The following is a 22,045-nucleotide window of genomic DNA, read 5'->3' as shown; positions in this document are numbered from 1 at the left end:
GGTCATGATCCCGGGGTCCTGGGATTGAGACCCACATTGGGCTCCCTGCTAGGGGGAGCCTGCTTCAGCCTGCTTCTCCCTCTCCCTCTGCCCCCACCCCCTGCCCCCACTTATGTGCTCCCTCTGTCCCGCTCTACACTCTCTCTCTAATAAAGAAAATCTTAAAAAAGAAAAAAAGTAGTGGATGGCTTACACCATACACAAAGATAAACTCAAAATGCGTTATGAACCTACATGTGAGGCCTGAAACCATAAAACTCCTAGAAGAGAACACAGGCAGTAACTTCTTTAACATTGGACATAGCAACTTTTTTTCTAGATATGTCTCCTGAGGCAAGGGAAACAAAAGCAAAAATAAGCTATCGGGACTTCATCAAAATAAGAAGCTTCTGCACAGCAAAGGAAATAATCAATAAAACTAAAAGACAATCTATTGAATAAGAGAAGATATTTGCAAATGACATATCTGATAAAGGGCTAGTATCCAAAACATGTAAAGGACTTATGAACTCAGCATCCAAAAAAACAAATAATCCAATTAAAAAATAGAAGACATGAATAGATATTTCTCCACAGAAGACATCCAGATGGCCAATAGACACATGAAAAGATGCTCAACATCACTCATCATCAGGGAAATGCAAGTCGGAACTACAAGGAGATATCACTTCAGACCTGTCAGAATGGCTAAAATCAAAAACACAAGACAAGAGTTGGAGAGGACAGAGAAAGGGGAACCCTCCTACACTGTTGGTGGGAATGCAAACTGGTGCAGCCACTCTGGAGAACAGTATGGAGGTTGCTCAAAAAGTTAAAAATGGAACTACCCTATAATTTGGTAATTGCACTACTGAGTATTTACCCCAAAGAATACAAAAACATAATTCAAAGGGATACATGCACCCCTATGTTTATAGGAGCATTATTTACAATAGCCAAATTATGGTAACAGCCCAAGTGTCCACTGATAGATGAATGGATAAAGAAGAGGTGGTATATATACAGACAGGAATATTACTCAGCCATAAAAAAGGATGAAATCCTGCCATTTGTAACAACATGGATAGAGCTAGAGTATAATGCTAAGGGAAATAAGTCAGTCAGAAAAAGACAAATACCACACGATTTCACCCATATGTGGAATTTAAGAAACAGACAAGTAAAGGAAAAAAAAAAAGACAAACCAAGAAACAGACTCTTAACTCTAGAGAACAAATGGATGGTTAGTAGAGGGGAGATGGGGGCGTGAAATAGGTGATGGGGATTAAGAGGACACTTATCATGATGAGCACTGAGTAACATGTTAGACTCAACATAAGAATTGTTGAGTCATTCTATTGTATACCTGAAACTAATATAGCGCTGTATGTTAACTATACTGGAATTTAAAAAAACAGTAGTGGAACTGTTTCTGAGTCTGGTTTCCCTGCTGGATTGTGTGAGCTCTCAGGACAGGGACCAGCACTAACCATGCCAGGCAGTGCTGGCCCATGAGGCATCAGAAATCAGCTCATAGAGGGAAAGGAGAAAAGGAGGGAAGCAGAGAGGAAGGGAAGGAGGAAGGGAGGGAGGATTTTCTTAAGTCATTAATAAAGCCAATTTCAAAAGAATTCCTTAGAATTCCAAAGATGGAAAAAATATATAGTCTCTGAAGGGGTCAAGGCTCACTTGAATATTTATCCTCTGGTATGTTTGTTAAAAAAAAAAAAAAAAAATCAGGTCACTACCCCCTGGGCACACCTCACTTTCTCCTTCAGAGTATGCATCCATTTCAGGGAAAGAAAATGCAAAATTTATTCAACTTTAAATTTTCATCTTGATATAAGTACCAGGGAAAGCTGGCTCCTGCGTTAGCCAAAGTACTTAAAAGATAAATTTCTATTCCATACAAAAATGCATGGGCTTAAAGAACAGAATTTCTGCTGACATGTATAATAAGCTTCTTCGATGTCCAAGGCTGCTTGGCAGAAACAAGAATGCAAAGAACAAGTAACATGTATCTGCTGTTTAATCGAGTGAGCCACCAACATGGCTTGGTATATGTTGATATTTTGTGATTCTGAATAACAGGCTTCCCATCTGATGTGTACATATTTAAGGCTGAAATAACATGAGAAGTTTACAACATAATTTTAAGTGGAAAAAAAGCAGGATTCAGAATTGAATACAGAATATAATTATATTTATGTTTAAAAAATACTAGAAAGGAGAAACATTAAAATTGCTAATAGCTGGGGGCGCCTGAGTGGCTCAGTCGGTTAAGGGTCTGACTTTTGCTCAGGTCCTGATCCCAGGCTCCCTGCTCAGCAGGAGTCTGCTTCTCACTCTGCAACCCCGCCCCCACCGCCGTGTGCTCTCTTTCTCCACTCTCTCTCTCTGCGCTCTCTCTCAAATAAATAATATCTTTAAAAAAATGCTAATAGCAGAAGTACTTAAATGGGTGGCAAGCAGCAGGCAATCTGTTTTCTTCTTTTGATTTTACAAATTTTCTTTCCTGGGTAGATAATACTTTCATAATGATAAACACATCTGAAAATTTTCAAATTACATAAAACTGTTTTAGTTAACACTGATGGCTAGAAATCTAAACTGTCTGCAGTGTTACAGAACTTGGTACCTATTAGCAAATTTGCCGTAAGACGTCCATCTAAGAATTCCTTTCCTTCTGGTTCCCGGTTACCCACAAATCCCAGCTCCTTGCGTTCGGCATTTCCCTGGAACCCCAAACAGAGCAGTACTATTTACTGACACTGGCAAACTGGGAAGGGGGGGGGACACCTTAAAAACTCCCAACCCCAGCGGTGCCTGGGTGGCTCAGTCGGTTAAGCGGCTGAGGTCAGGACCCACAGGGTCCTGGGATCGAGTCCCGCATCTGCTCTGCGGAGAGCCTGCTTCTCCCTCTGCCTCCCTCCCTCTCTCTGTCTGTAATAAATAAATAAATAAGATCTGAAAAAAAAAAATCCCCATTCCAATATTTCCTTTCCTTCCACGCTCCTTCCACGCACGCACGTCCTGAGGCTGTGAGGCAGAGCCCCGGGGCAGAGACGGCACTTACCGCGACCCTCTCACGTGTTTGTGTATGAAGTCGGCGTGGAACCGTGGGACCAGCGGATCCTTCTCTCCGTGCACGATTAAGGTGGGGCACTGAATCAGCGGCAGCAAGTGCCCACAGATATTCCCTGCAAGACAAACAGCACCGAGGATCTGCTTCCATGTGACCAGCATGCCGAGGGAGTCAGAGGAGAAGCAGGGGGCTGGGGCCTGTCCTGCCTCCCTTCAGACCTCGGTGCCCCTGTCCCTAAAAGAGGTGGTCTGCATTAGATGGGGTCCGAGGGGTCTCCTAGCTCTCACAATCTGTGGGCCTCCTTTTCTGGTTCTCTGCTTTTTTTTTTCTCCTTCTTGGAAAGTTCTAGTAAACAAGCAGTTTTGCCTGATTATATGCATAATTTATGCGAAACAGGAAAATAAACACACACAAAAACCCCACAGCTCTTTATATTATGGAGAAGAGTCCCCAGTTTGCAAAACACTGGTAGGTGCTTGGCATCTGAAAAGCTTTTTCCTTGAAATAATGTCTTACGTGGTCCCCGGGGCCCCAGCTACCCTCAGAGCTTCTATACCTCCTGTGAAGTTATAACTTACACATAGCAAATGAGCTTCTCTTCATTCCTCCTGCCTCCATGACATTCCTGACTGCCATACTCTGGAGACGATAAGGGCCTCACCTCCATTGTAACAACCTTCCTGAGGCGGATGAGGAACAACCTGGCTCTGGTCCTGTCCTACTGTTTCCCGCCGGGGAAATCTTGGTGGTTCCTCAGTGAGGAGTTTCAGCCTCCTCCCTGGTCAAAGGGGATAGTTCCAGTTCTCTGGGGTGGCCGTGAGGCCAAAAAGAGGTGTCCTATCTACAGTTCTGGGCAGCAGGCAGGTACTCCATAAAGTGAGCTCCTTCCTCCTCTGCCTCCTCCCGGCCTCTGCAGGGGTCACTGGGGCCCTGAGAAAGCTGGGAGCCAGCCCACTGGGGTGCTACCCAGGGACCTGGCCTACCCCTCCTCCTCAGTGGCCGGGGTTGGGGGCACTGCCTGCTAAATGAGAAGGGGACGGGTTGGCCAGAGAAATACTTCTCTAGGTCTCAGAAGCTGCCATCTCCTGTCCCTGGGATGACACACACGTGTTAACTGCACAATCAGAGGACGAAGTGAGCAGTGTCCTGAGCACTGTGGGTCAGACGCTGTTCGCGTGGGTTCATGCCCGTGACACACTGCCTTACCTGCTGTAGCTCACTTGGTCTGACAATCATTGGTAGATACCATACTTTTCCAAAAAGAGTCCTAATAACCTTTTATCAAGCGCTTACTCTGTACTTGGTACTGCACCACAGCTGAACATGCAAAACCCTGTTTAGTCCTCAAAACACCTTAACGGGGTAGTCATCAGCTGCTTCGGCTCGCAGGTGGGGAACAGCAGCTTAGGGAAGCTGAGTAGTCTGCCGATCGCTCTGACAGCAACCAAGTGGCAAGGCCAGACTTCACACCCAGGCCCGTCTGACTCCAAATCTGTGCAGCTAACCCCTATGCTAAACCGAGCATCTACCAACATGCACAGCGTACAATTATGAAAAAAAAGGTGTCCTGTGAAATTAATGAGTGTGGAGGGGAGATAAGTAGTTTATTAACAGTCTTGCTATAAGAATACTGCTATAGTTCCTCTATATTTTGACATTTTCCCCCTCCCTTTCTTTTTTTTAAAAACTGTATTTGATTTTTTTAAATTTTAGGTTTACAGCAAAATTGAGTGGAGGGTTCAGGGATTTCCTCTGTACCCCAGCCCCCCACATGCACAGCCTCCCCCACTATCAATATCTCCCACCCAAGTAGGACATTTTTACAACTGATGAACCTACATGGACACATATGTCCTCATCACCCAGAGTCCAGAAATTACATCAGGGTTTAGTCCTGGTTGTTGCACGTTCTGTGGGTTTGGGCAAGTGTATAATGACATGGAGCCACCATTATGGGATTACAGAGTATTTTCACGGCCCTAAAAATCCTGTTTTGGACCTTCTAACAGGTGAGTGTTGGGATCTTGTTATTTGGCTCATCTTTTAATCAGGTTTTCTTCTTATTGTTCAGGTTTAAGAGTCTGTTGCACATCCGGATAACAGTGCTTTATCAGATATGCCTTTTGCAAATATTTTCTCCCAGTCTGTGGCTTGTCTTTCCATACTCTTGACAGGGTCTTTCGCAGAATGGAAGCTCTGGATTTTAACAGATACAGGATGTATGTTTGAGCTGCAGATTTAATTCTGCTTCTGCCTCTGAATCTTCCTACCCCGCTCTCTAGTCAGGAAAGCACAAAAATTTACATTTCAAGAATGTGCCTTCTTTAATGGAGAACTGTCATAGACATCTTTATGGCATTTTTGTTTTAAGAGCTGAGGGAGACACATTTTCAAAGATCTATTTCTTTGGGTGGGTACTGCACTGGAACAGGATATATTTGCTGTTTTGAACTTGAACCAGAAAAGTAATAGTTCCAAATGTCCTTTTCATTGTGAAAGTTTGGATAGGTGACTCACTCTGGAAATGATTACCTAATAGATCAAACTGCTCCTTCAGCTGCAGCCATTTTGTCACGAATGTGCTCCCAGATTTGATCTCAGCTACCCTCTATTCTTTTAGCAGTTAAAACAGAAGAGTGAGAGATTAGCAACGTAAATAGCTATTGAAAAACAGACTTCAATTCAGAATTTCTCTTAAAGATGTCAGTTCTTCCTGTTAGTGGAACTCTTGTTAATTTTTCCGATAAAGACGGAATTAGAGTCACATAACTAAGTTCTGAAGGTGGGAAATAAACTGAACGCTCTTCCTCAGGCTAATTCTGCTGTAGCTGAAGGTCATGACACAAAGGCCCTTCTTTTTTATCCTGGTAAGAGAGGATGTAACAGGGTCACGCATCTAACTGTGAAAAAGAAAAAAATATGGTACGCGCGACAGCTTGTTTTCTGATTACCCACTCTAGAATCAGAAAAAAACAAACACTATTTGAGGCTTCTGGAGAATTATTTTGTCATCGTACACACAAAGGATTAGGAGGAAAAAAGAATAGTCTGCTATTAAAGACTTCACACTGTGAACCCTGATACACAGAGTAGCTGTATACACAGTATCGCTTAAGGCGGATTTATTATACAAGAGCGTGTATGGTATACAATCACTAGCTTCCTCTGTTCAAGCATTAGTGTGAAAGGACAGTGGGTGAGTGCATTCATCACCAGGGAATTCTGGAACACCAGGGGAAGAACGCAAGCAGCCTTTCTAATCAGCAAAGGAACAGCTAAACAGTTCACATAACCTACCATCTGGAAGACGTTTAAATTGTTTTATGCCATCCACCCACTTCTCACAGGTTTTGGCAAAGTAGTCATAGCCATATAAGGTTTCTAGAGGTTTTCTTGTTTTCTCACTCCATTTAGAAACATCTCGGATACCTGAAAAATAGAAGTATTGACAAGAACAGGTTTAGTCTAGGGGCACCCGGGTGGCTCAGTCGGTTAAGCATCTACCTTCGGCTCAGGTCATGATCCTCAAGCCCTGTGTTGGGCTCTCTGCTCGGCAGGAAGCCTGCTTCTCCCTCTCCCCCTGACCCTCCCCCAGCTCGTGCTCTCTCTCTCTCAAATAAATAAATCTTTAAAAAAAATAAAACACATGAACAAATTCAATTACTTAGCCCACTCCTTTCCGTATTTCTTTAAACACACTGATAATTCTAATGCTTCTAAGCATATTACATCTTGCTTAATAACAGCTTTTAACACAGTGCTTCTGCTGCACAATACACCTCAAAGAAAACATGACTAATGACATGAACTCATATCGAACAATAACCCCTCCACGGCACTCCCAACAGTGCCAGGGCCCTGGCAGGCACCCTGTATGTACTCGGTGAATGCAATTACAGAGTGGAGGGAAAACTGCTGCTTACAAGTGCAACTGCCTTCCAAGGCGGGCGGATGCTGTGACAGACAGTGCCGGATCCTTTCCGACCTGCACAGGTAAGCCCAGAGGTGCACGTGGAGGCTGGGAGAGCTGACCTGCTCGGCACAGGAGTGAAAAGACTTCACAGAGAGGTGCAGAGAAGTCTGGAAATTAGGGTTCAGGGATTTCCTCTGTACCCCAGCCCCCCTTCTCTGCAACCTTCCAGAGAAGTCTGGAAATTAGGAGGAGATCTGGGAAGAAGAAAAAGGAGAGTTGGAAGAGGGGAAAGGAGAGAGGAGCCAGCAAGAGGTCATAAAGATGGCCAATAAAAAAAAAAATCTCCTACAGATATTTCTACTTTGGGCTCTGTTGCAGACCACACCCTCTGCAAGGTACCCTTGCAGTGGAAAGACTAGTTGTTTTTTTTTTTTTTCTTAAGTAGGCTCCATGCCCAGCGTGGAGCGCAATGCAGGGCTTGAACTCGTGACCCTGAGATCAAGACCTGAGCTGAAATCAAGAGTCAGACACTCAACCAAGTGAGCCACCCAGGCGTCCCTACGACTAAATTGTACCTAAAACATATTCTTTGTTGCATTGTTGGAGTTGCAGCAATTAATGGAAACTAGGATATGAAGGTGTGTGTGTGAGAAAGAGAACCTAAAAAGAGAGCAAAGAGTGGTAAGACTACTCAAAAGGCAGGGTGGCTTTTGGGGGAAATGTAACTGGTAGTTGGGGGTGGGTGGGTAGAGCTGAACCCAAGATTCCTAGATTAAGTGGAGATGAAAATGGCTCCAAACTGGTATGATCCTGTGCTTCCCCAGAGTAGCCAATGTAAATCCTCTCTGAAAGAAAGCATCATCAATTTGTATGCACGGTCTTGTGTGTGTGTGTGTGTGTGTGTTTTCAGATTAAGGGTAAGCAAATATTCGCTCCTAATCACAGGTCACAACACAATCAGAATCTTTATAAAGCTAATGAAAAAGCTAAAACACTGGAAGAGAAAGCTTAAGAAACGATGCAGACCACCACACAGAGAGACAAGAAAATGAACAAGAGACACGGAAGATGGGAAGGCAAGGCCTACAAAGTCCAATCAGTGCCCTGATGGATGAGAGGAGGGGGAGAGGAGAAGAATGGAGGAGAATGGACGAGAAGCAATATGGGAAGGAGGACACGGGCAAGAATGGTTTTCAGAACTGATCAAAGATAAGGGTCCACAGATAAAAACTGAAGGTAACCCAAACTGGATAAATAAAAAGGAATTCGCATCTGGACACACAACAGTAAAATAGCAATACATCAAAGAGAGAGAAGAAACCTGAAAAACAGCCAGAGCTGAGACACATTCACTCCAGAAGGGGGAAAGCTACATGGGCAAAACTTCTCAACAGTGGTCGAGGAAGGCAGAAGACTGTGGAATGGCCGAGTAAATAATCTGCCATTTACATTTCTGCACTTAGCCAAACAAGCTTTCAAGAATGAGCGTGGAATAAAGACAGTATGAGGTAAAAACGGAGCTCACTATTAACAGAGCTGCCCTTAAAGAACTTCTAAAAAAATAACTTGAGGAGAAAGAGAAGGGAGCTTGGGAGGAATATCTGAGATGAAAGAAGGGGAGTAAAGAAACTGATGGATGTGTCCGTAAGTGTGAAAACACAAAACTTGCCAAGCTAATGAGAAAACAGAACACTGGAACATTTTTTTACATTACAATTAGTTCTGTCTAGAAAGGAAGCGAAAGGACAAGCCACAAGCTGTGCAGAACAACTAACTCAATTACTAACCAGCAAGGGGGTAATAATCAGACTGTCAAATAACAAACACCCTCAGTTTTTGTTAACTGCAAATCAGTAACATCGTAACAACACTGGAAGTGTTCTAGTCTCGGGTGTTTGTTCTGTTGATAGACTTCACACAGTATGCCTGTTAAACCTATCGTTTTAAAACTTTTATGTAATCTTTGATACATATAAATCAACAAAAAGACATGAATAGGGACAATACAGGAGAAGAAACCCCAGTGGCGCATAAATCTGTAAAAAGATTCTCAATCTTATTAGAAAGAGGAAGATGCAAATTAAGTCCGCCAGTAAGATACCATTTCACATCCATATGACTGGCTGGGACTAGGAAGTCTGATGATTCCAAGTTTTTGTTTTGGATGTAAATTAAGGAATCTATTACGCTGGTGGTGGAAATGCAAATTTATGTAGTTGGAAAACAGCTGGTCACTGGTAACACGGCATATTTGCATACCACAATATTCAGCAAATCTCACGTTTGGGCCTATACCCCAGACTGACACCACTGCTCATAGGCCCCAGGAGACATGTACATGAATGTTCGCAGCAACAGTGAAAACAGACCTACAGTCCATTGATAAAAGAGAGGGAAAATAGAATACTTTTGCCCAATGGAATACGATACAGCATTATCATGAATGAATCTTAGAAATTCAATGTTCATTGAAAACAGTGAGTCATAGAAGATGATCTATGGTATGAAGGCACTTTGTATGACTCAAAAACAAATAAAACTAAATTACATATTGTTTAGGAATATAAACAGATGTGACAGAAGTGTTTTCAAAAAGGCATAGGGATGATCGTAGGACTCAGGCTAGAGGTAGAGGTGCACTGGGGAGGAAGCACAAGGAAAGAGTGAAGGTATAGACAGTGATCAATCTTCTGTTCCTTGGTGAACTCGTGGGTGTCCGTAATTTACACTGTCACATGTGTTGCATTATATGTATCAAATATTATACAATTAAATAAAATTCAATTATAAAATAAATTTAAATACAATATTATATTACAAAATAAAATTTAAATATATATTATATACCTTATATAATATATAGTATAAATATATATTATTCATGTTTAATTCACATATTTAAAGATACACAAATATATTTAATATAAGTGTTTAATTTACATATATATTATAACGTATTTTATTATTATATTGTTAATAGTATTATTAATATATAACATAAATGTAACATTTTATAAAATTTTATATACTTTTATAAAATTTTAAATAATTTTTAAAAAATTATAAAATTTTGTAAGATTTTTAATAAAATTATATATATTTTTATAAAATAAAAAAATTCCCCTGTGACAGGAAGGCCAAGATCTTTTAATCCAAGTTGGCTAATGTTCAATGTGAAGACATTTTTCTTGCTAACATGTGAATTCCTCTTTGGGATAGCGAGAGATTTCTCAAAGTGAATTAACTCAGTCAAAGCAAGCATTTAGAGTGAGAGGTATCTATTAGTATGTAAACTCTGGGGCATGGCTTTAGACTCTCTGGGAAATATTATCTAAATCTCAAGGGGCAGAAAAATCCAGTGGTAGCTGGGGCAAGCCAGATGTTCACACCAAGCTCTGTGGTTAAGCACACAGCCTCAGAAGTCATACTGGCTGGGTCGCACCTACTAGCTCTGTGACCCTGAGCAAGTTCCTTAACCTCTCTGTGCTAGTTTCCTCATCTGAAAAATGAGAATTATAATACCACTCTGAGATAAAGAGTAAATAAGTTAGACATGAAATGTGCTAACAAGAGTACCCAGCATATAACAAACACTGAAAAATATTCTATGTATTTATATACTTACTTCTGTTAACTTTTTTCAAGAGGAAGCCAGTTTTACCCCAAAGCATAATTTCCACCAAAAAATAAGTAGCAATTATGTTTCACAGTTAAGTTCCTAAATTAACTATTTGAATCAAATTATTTGCTGATGCGAAATAGATATAATTTGTATCCCCCCCCAAACGGATACATTTATTTTTTGAGCATATAATTTGTGCTAAGTACCAGAAGAAAACTCATTGGCTCACCATTAATTAGTGAATTAATCCAGTAAACATTATTTGAAGGCTGCTGAGCGTTAGTCACAGCACGTACAAACTTGAATGAGATTTGGTCTTTGCCCTTAAGGGCCTTATTGTTTAGAGTTGTAAATGACCTCTGTAGAAGAGTGGGATAGATGTCGTGGGAGAGGCTGGGGAGGACAGAGGAGGGTCAGTGAGCTTAGAGGGGCAATGGCAGGAAGTGGCAGTGGTGGTGGGCTTCCTGGAAGAGGCACTGCTGGGTCTAAGTCTGCAAGAACAGAAGCCAGCAAGCAACTACGGGAGCCATTCCATCTATTGCTAGAACTTCAGGAGTTTCCAGGTGGCCGAAGAAAGAATGGGCATGTGCGGGTAGAGGAAACAAAGTGGCTGCAGATGGACCTAGAAAGACGGGGTGTGTGTGGGGGGTCCCAGCTCACTCAAACTTTGTGAGCAAAGCAGAGGAGTCTGAACTCTACTTATCTGGAAAGCTATGCGAGACTTTGGAGGGTTTTCAAGTAAGATATAATGAGATTTACATCTTAGCAAACTACCATCCAAGCAGTTTGGAAAGTAGACTGAAAGGAGGTAAAGACAGGGCAGGTTGGAAAATGCTGGTCGATCTAAGTGAAGACAGATGGGGAGGCCTGGACCCGGGGTCTGGCAGGAGGAACGGAAAAGGTGAGATGGATCCAGACAGAGCCCAGCAGAACGCAGGAAGAATGCGGAGGGCTGGGGCGCCTGGGTGGCTCAGTTGGTTAAGCGACTGCCTTCGGCTCAGGTTATGATCCTGGAGTCCCGGGATAGAGTCCCACATCGGGCTCCCTGCTCAGTGGGGGGTCTGCTTCTCCCTTTGACCCTCTTCCCTCTCGTGCTCTCTGTCTCTCATTCTCTCTCAAATAAATAAAAAAAATCTTAAAAAAAAAAAAAAAGAATGTGGAGGGCTGGATCACTATCCTGCAGACATGAAACGTTGGGCTTTACTGGCCGACCTTCCCAGCTGTGCCATCACAGGTTTCTTCGCTTGTTTGAGCCCCGAGTTGAGTCATAAACAGCTATGTTAATATTAGCTCATGGCAGGCATTCAATAAATCATAATTAAAATATTCTTTGTGGAAAAAAGAGTATATTCCATCGAGTGTCACTTAGCAACGTGAGAAATATGGCAGGAAGACCAGGTGTGGAGAAAAGATTCTGAGCTCGACTTTAGACACGCTGAATGTAAGGTGCCTGTGGGGCAACCAGGTAAGAAAAATGGACACGAAGTTGAATATCTGGAATTCGGGAGTTTGAGGACGCCAAGCGACGAGGGAAGCTCCTTGGGTGTAAGAATGAGAAGAGGAGCAGAGAGCTAAGGATGGTGCCCGGCAGAGCAGAGCAGGGAAGGTGTCAAAGACAGAGACTAAGCAGAGATAAGGGGAAAGCTCTGGACGTGGTGGCAAGAACTCCACGGCAGAGAAAGCTTCGAGAAGAGGGGTGTGTATTTTCAAATGCTGCAGCATGACCATGGAGCCGAAGGGCGATAAAGCATCTGCGGGGCTTGGCAGCACGGAGGCCCTGGTTCCACGAGGCCGGTGGGTCGCCCAAGTCGCGAGAGGGGGCCGTGACGGAGTGGGCCTGGGAAGGGCAGCCGAAAATGCGAAAGAGGAGTGTGAGGTGAGGAGGGAGCTTCTCGGGGTTTGTGTGCGTCGCAAAGAAGGGAAGTCAGAGTCACTGAACGTGGGGAGTTCACACAGTCATGACTGAGGGGAAGGTGTGACAGGGTGACAGCGCCCAGGACAATCGGGCGGGTGAAAGGGTGTGCGGAGCGCTCCAGCGCCAGAGGCACAAGCATCCGCCAGGACATGGGCTCCGGAACAGTGGCTGAAGAAGACGCATGTGGTGAGGAGACCCGGCTGGAGGGCAGGCCGCGCAGGCGAGCTCGCGAGCAGGTGCCGAGGCAGAGAGGCGCAAAGGAGAAAGCCTGTTCCAGGAGAAGCAGCTGTTCAGCGTGGGAGGTCGGGGGGGGGGGGGGGAAGGCGCAGGGGGGCGGGGGGGTTGGCTCACGGAGGCCGAGGGGGAAGGCACAGCTGGCTTCAGGGCAGGCCGGGCCCAGGTGCTTGGAGGTCACTGAAGTCACTGAAGGATTGTAAGTCACAGAATCCGGTGACCAGGTTTTTGCCTTAGTGAGGAAACTCTTTCGTGCAAGACCAAGTGCCCTCAGAGGCCAAGGGTCCGAAGCAGGAAAAATGGTGGGCGGGAAGAGAGAAGGGGTTATCTTTAGAGGTCGGCCCTGGAGGCCTCCCAGGTGGCCCGGGCCCCACTCACTGAGACAGAGATTACGGGCTGGGCTGTGGGAAGAGTTACGAGGTAATGAGTTCAATGCAGACATACTAGTTTTGACAGACTTACAGGCTATCCAGAGGAAGGTGCTCAGCTGGTAGATAGAAATCTGGCTCTGGGGCTCAGGAAGAGCCTGGCTGAATAGTAGTTTAGAGAACCTCACCCCCTAGTCATAGCAGAAGCTGTGAGACGTCTGCTCAAGTGAGTACCCAGTATCTCTTGGGCGTGGGTGCTGGCTAAGCTGGCGTGAGCCCCGCCCCACCACCACCATGGATCATAGCTGAACTCCAGACGGAACAAGGAGCAACTACCTGCCAAGGTATAAGAGCAGGAGGCTGAACAGTCAAACCTTGAATAATGACACAGAAAGGGGATGAGTTTCTTATTTCCCTTGTCTTCCTTGGAGTCCCAACTTTGAAACACGGAGTGGGGGGTGGATCACACGTGGTTGGGGGATGCGGAGAGTGGAAACACATGTGGTTGGGGGATGCGGAAAGTGGAAACTTCAGGAGAGGACCCCTAGAGTTAGCCAGAGGACCTGGACCAGGCTGCCCTGCTTGAGGAAGACTCTCTCTCTCTCTCTTTCTCCCTATCGTAGTCCATGTTGTGAAGGTGCACAGCCATGGGCCTGCACTACTAGTCCAGCAGCAGACAGTCCCTAAAACCCCAAGAGAAGGCTAGCTTTCTGACCGAAGGTACCAGAAAAAGGGGCCCCTAGTGTCTGAAGATTGTGGGCGAAATCCCTGTTAATTCTTCCATCTCTTTTCTCTGGCTGCTTTGCCCTAAAGATGGCTCCAGTTGCACGAAGCACAACAGCGGGGGGGTTGCTGAAGCCTGTCTTTCTGAGAGAAAGCTGTTTCTGGTCATAGGAGCTTTGAAGGGGGTCCCTAATTCTGCATATGAACTAATGAAATGATTCAAGTCCTGGGATCACCCCTGAGCTCTCCATGCATGGGGAAGATCCAAAAAAGCACACAGCATAAGCGTCAAGAACTGAACTACCATATAAACCACCACCTACATCCCAGCATAGCCTGAGTGGGGTTTGTGTGGGGCAGACATGAGGAAGCATAGCACAGGCTTCGAGAATGGACCCGATGCTGGAACTACAGCCCACAGAAGGCTAAACAGAATTTACAGTATGAACCTAACCAGGCCGATAGCATGCCAAGAAAAAAAAAATCAACAATTAGAGTTTTAACAGGATACCGAGTCTCACAACATAGCACAATAAAAAAATCCCAAATTAACCAACATATAAAACCAACAAATAAATAAATGAAAAAACTCTACAATCCCCAAACAGGCAGATCTGACCAATTCTCAAGGGAAAAGACAACCAGCAAATGCTGACCCTAAGATGACCCAGACATTGGAATTATCAGACAGAGAGGGCAGTCATTGTCACAGGCATTTCCATTCCATTTACAGTATTTTCTTTCCTGTGAACCTGGTACGGATACAATAAGGACAAGCAGGAGTACCGATTAGGATGGGTGACTGCCTCAGACTCATCATTTAAGAGGTTCATTGTCCTTTCCCAAACAGTGCAAAGAACTAAGATTCTACAACAGAACACTGCCATTTAGTGGCTTACTTAAATCAGGTGAATTGCAGAACTAACTGAATAAAACTAGACTTGTCATATTCTAGTGCCTGGGTCTGCAAATGTTTTCTGTCAAGAGCCAGAGAGTATTTTTGGCTTTGCAAGCCAAGAGGCAAATCAAAGGTATTAGGTAGGTAGATTTATGGTGAGAGACTTCTGACCCACTTGACCCCAACTGCCTGGACCAGGCCATCTGGGATCCAGGAGAGACATACTTGAGATCAAAAGCCACCAGACTGAAGAAGAGGGTCCTGGTGGGTCAGGCCGGCAGGTGGTGGGGGGGGGGTACCCCAGGGCAGTTTTGCTTTTTGCCACACCCCCAGATCCCGATGTGTCCTCCTCTCCTCCCGAGAGCCAAGCAGTTTCAATTTGGTCAGCTTGCTGGAGGCTAAGCAAGTCCTCAGTTGCTGCCTGCAATCCCATAGCTGGGCGCCTGGGAAGAGCCAGCAGTCACCAGTTTGTAAGCTGCTACCAGCACATGCCCTGGGCAGCAACTCTGGGCACAGAGGAGGAAATGGGGACGGAGGGGGCGCCCCGCTTGATCTCTAGGCCTGCCGCTGCTGGCCTTCTCCATCTGTGCCTGGCCTTACAAAAACAGATGGGCTGGATTTGGCCCACAGGTTCTAAGTTTGCTGGTCCCCGTTCTTCTGCCTCTAAAACCTTCAAAGATAAGCTTCAAGGACAACCTTATGAAATGTGAACAGCACAGAATTTCTTTATCGAAATATAAGGTTTCAATACAATATTCCTTTTTACGCTCCCATAATTTTGAATACACTATTCCTTTGAATATTCAAACAATATTCCTTTTTACGCTCCCATAATTTAAAAAGAGGTTATGAAAAACACTTTCCATCAAGCCCTCCCTCCTTGAAGTTCACTACCAGTAGTCGGAAATGTGAACGCGGATTTTCTAGGACCTTTTCCTGAGTCACGAAGGTGTCGCTCCTGCAAACAGGAAGCGTTAAAACACAGGCTGGTTAAACTGTAGGACTTCTCTGAGAACTCATGGCTTTTCCTACCTCAGAGCTGAGAACTGGATGCAGACAAGACAGGATTTGTCAATATGGATTGAAGCAAGTCCTGAGAAGGGGAGAGCAAAGGTACCACTTGTCATGACATCTCCGATTCGTGAGACCTACCCTGATAAATCTTCTCATCTTCATCAGTCACGTAGGCATTGGCTCCCCAGATCACCATCTTGTTGATGAACGATGGATATTTTGCAGCTGCAATAAGAGATGTAATGCCGCCATCACTCCAGCCCAGCAGGGACACCTTCTTAAACTTCAGCGTCTGCGAGGAATACAGTGAAATGCACATAGCACAGCTGATTGCTCCTGCTAAAAGAATCCCCTGACAGTTGTCAAAATCAATACAGCTGTGAGGTTTGGAGCAGTTGTTGGTAATTAAAGAAAAATCCTAGAATCCACCATTTGATGACACAAATGTTTTTTTCTCCATTAGTTTTGGTGTAAATCTAAGTGTCGTAAAATCCTAAGTACCTCTGAAACTAATAATGCAGTATATGTTCATTAAATTGAATTTAAAAAAACCCCTAAGTACATAGTATTGTTTTGAATTAATGAGGGAACTACATCTTCTGGTTGGACAGACTCTGGAAACAGTGGCGATCAGCTGTCCTTGGAAATGACAAGTAACATGTGCATGCACACCCACGCCTGAGCGAAGGCTTTGAGAATAGTAATGCAGATTAGAGAGGGAAACTTGATATTTACTGGATGGAATGAAGTCACCACATCTGATAAAACCACTGACTACAACTGTGGGAAGAACGGGCTGGAGGAGAATGGTGTCACGGGGAGGTTATGTTAGTCCTTAAATCAACCAGGCTCTGAAAACATGTTAGGGAAACTGAACAAAGATGACATCGGAGAGATGCTGCCTAGAAGTAAAAACAGAATGACCTGGAATTTGAAAGATTTAACAAATATCAGTCCAAGATACTGATGGGACTATACATGGCTGTAAGTAGCATGGATAATAATTTGGCACTATCTTGTAAAAGGAACATTTGCATCTTCTATAACCCAGCAACATCCCCTAATATGTATGGAACTCCTGCACCCGTGCATCCGGAGACAGGTCCAGGGGTGTCCACACCAACACTGTTTATAAAAGAACTAAAATGTCCATGGACAAAACAATGTTCACTGCACTGCTATTTCTAATAACAAAAAAAGGCAACGTAAAAATTTGATTATTTATCTACCATTAGAGAGAGGTGAAATAAAACAGTACATCCCTACAATGGAATACTGTGTGACTATTTTAAGACTTAAATAAACTTATTATTTATTAACATGGAAGTATCTCCTTGACAAATTGTTCAAAGAACAGTAGTTTGGAAAAACATTATGTATAAGTATGATGCCATCAATACAAAACTGTGTATTTATATATGAAATAAGATTGACTGGAGGGGAACCCTCTTGCACTGTTGGTGGGAATGCAAGCTGGTGCAGCCACTCTGGAAAACAGTATGGAGGTTCCTCAAAAAGTTAAAAATAGAACTACCCTACCATCCAGCAATTGCACTACTAGGTATTTATCTAAAGGATACAAACATAGTGATTCAAAGGGGCACATGCACCCCAATGTTTATAGCAGCAATGTCCACAATTGCCAAAATATGAAAAGAACCCAGATGTCTATCAATGGATGAATGGATAAAGAAGATGTGGCCTAAATATACAATGAAAGATCACTCAGCCATCAAAAATAATGAAATCTTGCCATTTGCAATGACATGGATGAAACTAGAGGGTATTATGCGAAGTGAAATAAGTCAGAGAAAGACAAATACCATATGATCTCACTCATATGTGGAAGTTAAGAAACAAAACAGATCAACATAGGGGAAGGGAAGGAAAAATAAAATAAGATGAAAGCAGAGAGGGAAGCAAACCATAAGAGATGTTAACTCTAGGAAACAAACTGAGGGTTGTTGGAGGGGAGGTGGGTGGGGGGATAAGGTAACTGGGTGATGGGCATTAAGGAGGGCATTTGATGTAATGGGCACTGGGTGTTATATGCAACTGATGAATCACTAAATTCTACCCCTGAAACTAATAATACACTATATGCTAACTAAATTGGAAAAAAAAAAAAAAAAAAAGATGGGCTAGGAAGGCAGAGTCTCAAAGTCATAGCAGCAGTCTCTAAATAGTTGGATTGTGAGATATTTCTACTTCCAAATTCATACCTATTTGAACTCCCTGAATTGTCTGTAGGAATTACACGGTATTACCCTTAAAGAAATTAAAAAAAACACAAAAACAAAATAGACGAAGACAGGCCCAGCCATCCTCCCTTCTCTGGGCTCTTCCCTAAGAGACCCACCTTCATCAAATCAACAGCATCTTTTGCATCCCTTTCAAAAAAGTCCACTGGAAAATCTCGATCTGGGGGTCTGGAGTGTCCATACCCTCGAGGATCCCACGCAACCACTGTGAAGAGCTTCTTATTTAGGTTCTTAATCTGGGGTCCAAAATCAGTCTCTCCACTTCCTAAAAAAAGCCACTCAGTTACCCTCAGGTGAATGATTTCATTATTTCAAGCACATTACAGTAAAAGCAGAAACAACTACAATTTTAAAACAAACTAACTAGTTTCTACTCAAAGTTAGACAGCAGGATGCAGTCAGCAAAGTAGCCTTGTGATGATAAATAAAATCCATTTACCGGGAGGCTGACTTCCTTTCCTGGCGTTCAGACCTGCCTTTTGTCTCCTCCTAGTGGCTACTTTGAGGATTCATTTGGTCCTGTATTACTACTTTTGATACTTTCCCAGTTAATCTTCCTTAAAAAAATTTTTCTTTTAATTTAAAAAAAGGAATTCATGAAACTGCATAGAAATTGACTTACTGATATGATATGTTTCTGGGTGATTTTTTTCTTTCTTTCTAAAAAGTGACTGTTACAAATGAGAGATATCTCAATATTATCTGTCAACAAATTTAAGAGATTTGGTCCAAGTTATTCAAAGTAGAATTCTAAATTCCCAGGTGTTTTTTGTTTTTTTGGTTTTTTTTGTCTTTAAGGTTTTACTTATTTATTTGACAGAGAGAGACACAGCGAGAGAGGGAACACAAGCAGGGAGAGCGGGAGAGGGAGAAGAAGGCTTCCTGCTGAGCAGGGAGCCTGATGCGGGGCTCGATGTGGGGCTCGATGTGGGGCTCGGTCCCAGGACCCTGGGATCATGACCTGAGCTGAAGGCAGATGCTTAACAACTGAGCCACCCAGGTGCCCCAAATTCCCAGGTGTTTTCTACTAGGCTAATGTGAACAGCCCTGGAGATTTATTTTCTGGTTATAAGTGAACACCAGAAAACTCAACTAAAACTCTAAAATGAGGGGGAGGGCAGGGTGTGGAGGGAAGAAATCAGATTAGCTTGTTTCAAACAGCAGCATGGTAACAAGCAGAACCACATTCTTGAGCCTGTAGTGGAACTGACTGGTAGTTCCCAGCCTGCCCACGAGGTCACGGCCACTGTGCGCAGACACCTACTTCGTGTGGCCCGGAAGGCCAGACTCTCAAGGAGCCCAGTCCAGGAGCAAGTCCGCATTTAGTTTTTAAAGTCCACTTAGTTTCTAAGGGCTTGTAGCTCAGGCCACCTAAACATCTTGCTTGATAAACTAGCTATTATTACAAAATGTTTTTTAAGATGGTACAGGATCATTTAACATTATCAAGGACCACCATTCTTCCTGGGAAGATCTACCTTTCTCACCATCAGGTAAATCATTCAGAAAACCTAAGGCAAAAATATAAATGGAGGGGTGCCCAGGTGGTTCAGTTAGTTTAGCATCCAACTCTGGATCTCAGCTCAGGTCTTTTTTTTTTTTTTTTTTTAAGACTTTATTTATTTATTTGAGAGAGAGAATGAGAGCATGAGATGGGGATGGGTCACAGGAAGAAGCAGACTCCCTGCCGAGCAGGGAGCCCGATGCAGGGCTTGATCCCAGGACTCCAGGATCATGACCTGAGCCAAAGGCAGCTGCTTAACCGACTGAGCCGCTCAGGCATCCCTCAGCTCAGGTCTTGACCTCAGGGTTGTGAGATCGAGTCCCATGCTGGGTTACACGCTGGGCATGGAGCCTACTTAAAAAAACTTATATATGTGTGTATATAATGTGTAATATATATATTGTGTATATATGTTTTTTGCACATATATATGTTTTTTACACACACACACATATGTGTATATAAGTTTGGAAAGGCATTTTAGCATTTTACTTTTAGAAGAAAAAAAATCATAAGGAAATAGTATATATTGGTATTATTTAACTACTAAAATCCTTAAAACCAAATTTGAGTGTCCTGGATCACTGGACATTATCGCCCTGAGCTGTCTACATGTAAATTACTTATCTGAAAGATAAAATTGGGATCCAGTCGGCTTTACTATGCTCCATTCATGCCAATCTAATTTTGACTTCCAAAAAGGCTTTAAATTAAGTCTTGTTCTTAGCTCGTATTTTAATTGAGCATATAATCAACTGCAACAGGGTGATCAATCCATCTTCCAGCACTGGAAATCTTGCGTCCTGGAACCCCTCAATTCCAGGCACACTGGGATGGTTGGTCAGTAGCTCGTCTCCTGCCTTTATCCATCCTTCTGCCCACACCCCTTTCCTTGAACCCTGTCATCCTCCCAAATTGTAGGTAACTACACAGTATAACTCTATGAGAAAAAACAAACAAACAAACTGGGTATTTAAAGGAATAAAGAATACATATAGTAGAAAGTTATCCTTCTTTTCTGAATCACTTAAATTTGTAGCAAATATTAAAGCATTTAGCAAAGCACTAAAATTAATAATCAATATTTGGCATCTAATAATGTGAATGCATCATAGACTACACAGCATGCAAATTCCATTAAAAACTTCCAGACCCAACATTCCAGGAAGCAGCAGGACTGCATGCTCTCCCTCTCCAGCCTGCTGATAATGCAAATGGACACCATTCACAGCCACTTTGGCAGAGGTTACGGAGGTGCTGAAAGAGAAAAACCCCACCCCCAAAGAATGACTACTAAGCAGTACAAACGTAATATGACCAAACTGCCCTCTTATATACCCGAGTCAACTCCAGTACCCTTCTCAGGCTTCTTGGATTCCTTTGAGTTGTGCTTAAGTTTTCCAAACCTAAAAGGGGACCGCTTACTAGACTGCAGATCTGAACTGTGCCTTCGTGTTTGAATGTCCTACAGCGCCAGCCCAGGGCTTATCCTACAGAAGTACTGAGAGGTTAATGAAATCAATGGCCATACACCCCCGAGGGCACATACCTGGTGAGCTGGAAGCCAGTGGTGCCAAGGTGCAGGCTGACACAAGAGCTTCACACAATGACATGTGAGGGTGAGCAACCAGGACACAGAGCCGGGAGCCACTTGTCAGGACCTTAGCAGATCTAGAGGGGCGACCTGGGCCTTCAGCTGCACTGGCGGTGTCCCTAAGGGTGAGGCTGGTCTCAGGAGTCCTCAGAAAAGGCCTTGGTGCCTAGGCAGTCCTTTAGGCACATGGCTTCTCATGTTCTCTGGCCAGCCGCAGGAGGGCTCTTGGCAGGAACGCCTGTCTGCACTGCTATGGCCAGCCTGGTTTTTAATACGTTGAAGTATTTGTGTTGTTAAACATGCAGGTCCATTAGCTTCAAGAGCCCTCCCTGTGCCACTGACCTTCCTTGGCCCAACACCTCCCATGACACAGCACCTAACTGGACATGTTGGCACAGCAGAGTGCCGCAGGCAGGACTTCTGCCCTATCTGTTCTGCCTGATGCTCGCGCCAACCATATCAAGGGTCCTGCTCGGATGAAACTCTCCTCTGTGGCTCTTCCAGAAGCTCCAGAATGACTGTGTGGGGATCCACAGCGATAAGCACATACAAGCCTCCTGCATCAGGCTCTAACAGCCTCCCCACTAATTTCCCAGGTGGCTGGGTGACCTGCGGAAGGGACATTTTGGCACACCAGGACAGATGCTGGACGGAGGTGCTCCTCTGCTCCCGGCAGAATGTTAAGGAATTTAAATTAACCACTGCCCCCCTTTTTCTTTACGTACTCTCTACCCCTATTACCTCTCTGCAATTAGTCAAAATGGCTTATGGAAATGAAGCGTTTTTTAAAAAATGAGGTCCTTGGCACCTGGGTGGCTCAGGTGGTTAAGTGTCTCCCGGAGTCCTGGGATCGAGCCCCATATAGGGCTCCCTGCTCAGTGGGGAGCCTGTTTCTCCCTCTCCGTCTGCCCCCCACCCCCCACTCATGCTCTCTCA

General features: G+C 43.9%; 1 protein-coding gene across 1 annotated transcript in view; it reads right to left on the bottom strand.

Annotated features, from left to right (window-relative positions):
- BPHL (biphenyl hydrolase like) overlaps nucleotides 1-22,045 on the bottom strand; it is a 35,911-nt gene that overhangs the window by 8,036 nt on the left and 5,830 nt on the right. The window contains exons 2-6 of the mRNA XM_035030745.1: nucleotides 20,669-20,772; nucleotides 18,111-18,277; nucleotides 15,890-16,043; nucleotides 6,362-6,493; nucleotides 3,056-3,179 (exon numbers count right to left, since the gene is read on the bottom strand). Of these exons, the coding sequence (XP_034886636.1) occupies nucleotides 3,056-3,179; nucleotides 6,362-6,493; nucleotides 15,890-16,043; nucleotides 18,111-18,277; nucleotides 20,669-20,772 (681 nt within the window). The remainder of the gene's footprint in view (nucleotides 1-3,055; nucleotides 3,180-6,361; nucleotides 6,494-15,889; nucleotides 16,044-18,110; nucleotides 18,278-20,668; nucleotides 20,773-22,045) is intronic.

This window comes from Mirounga leonina, unplaced genomic scaffold, assembly GCF_011800145.1.
Source record: "Mirounga leonina isolate KUSES-001 unplaced genomic scaffold, KU_Mleo_1.0 Mir_366, whole genome shotgun sequence".
Lineage (NCBI taxonomy): Eukaryota > Metazoa > Chordata > Mammalia > Carnivora > Phocidae > Mirounga > Mirounga leonina.
This window is presented reverse-complemented; position numbering and strand designations above follow the sequence as displayed.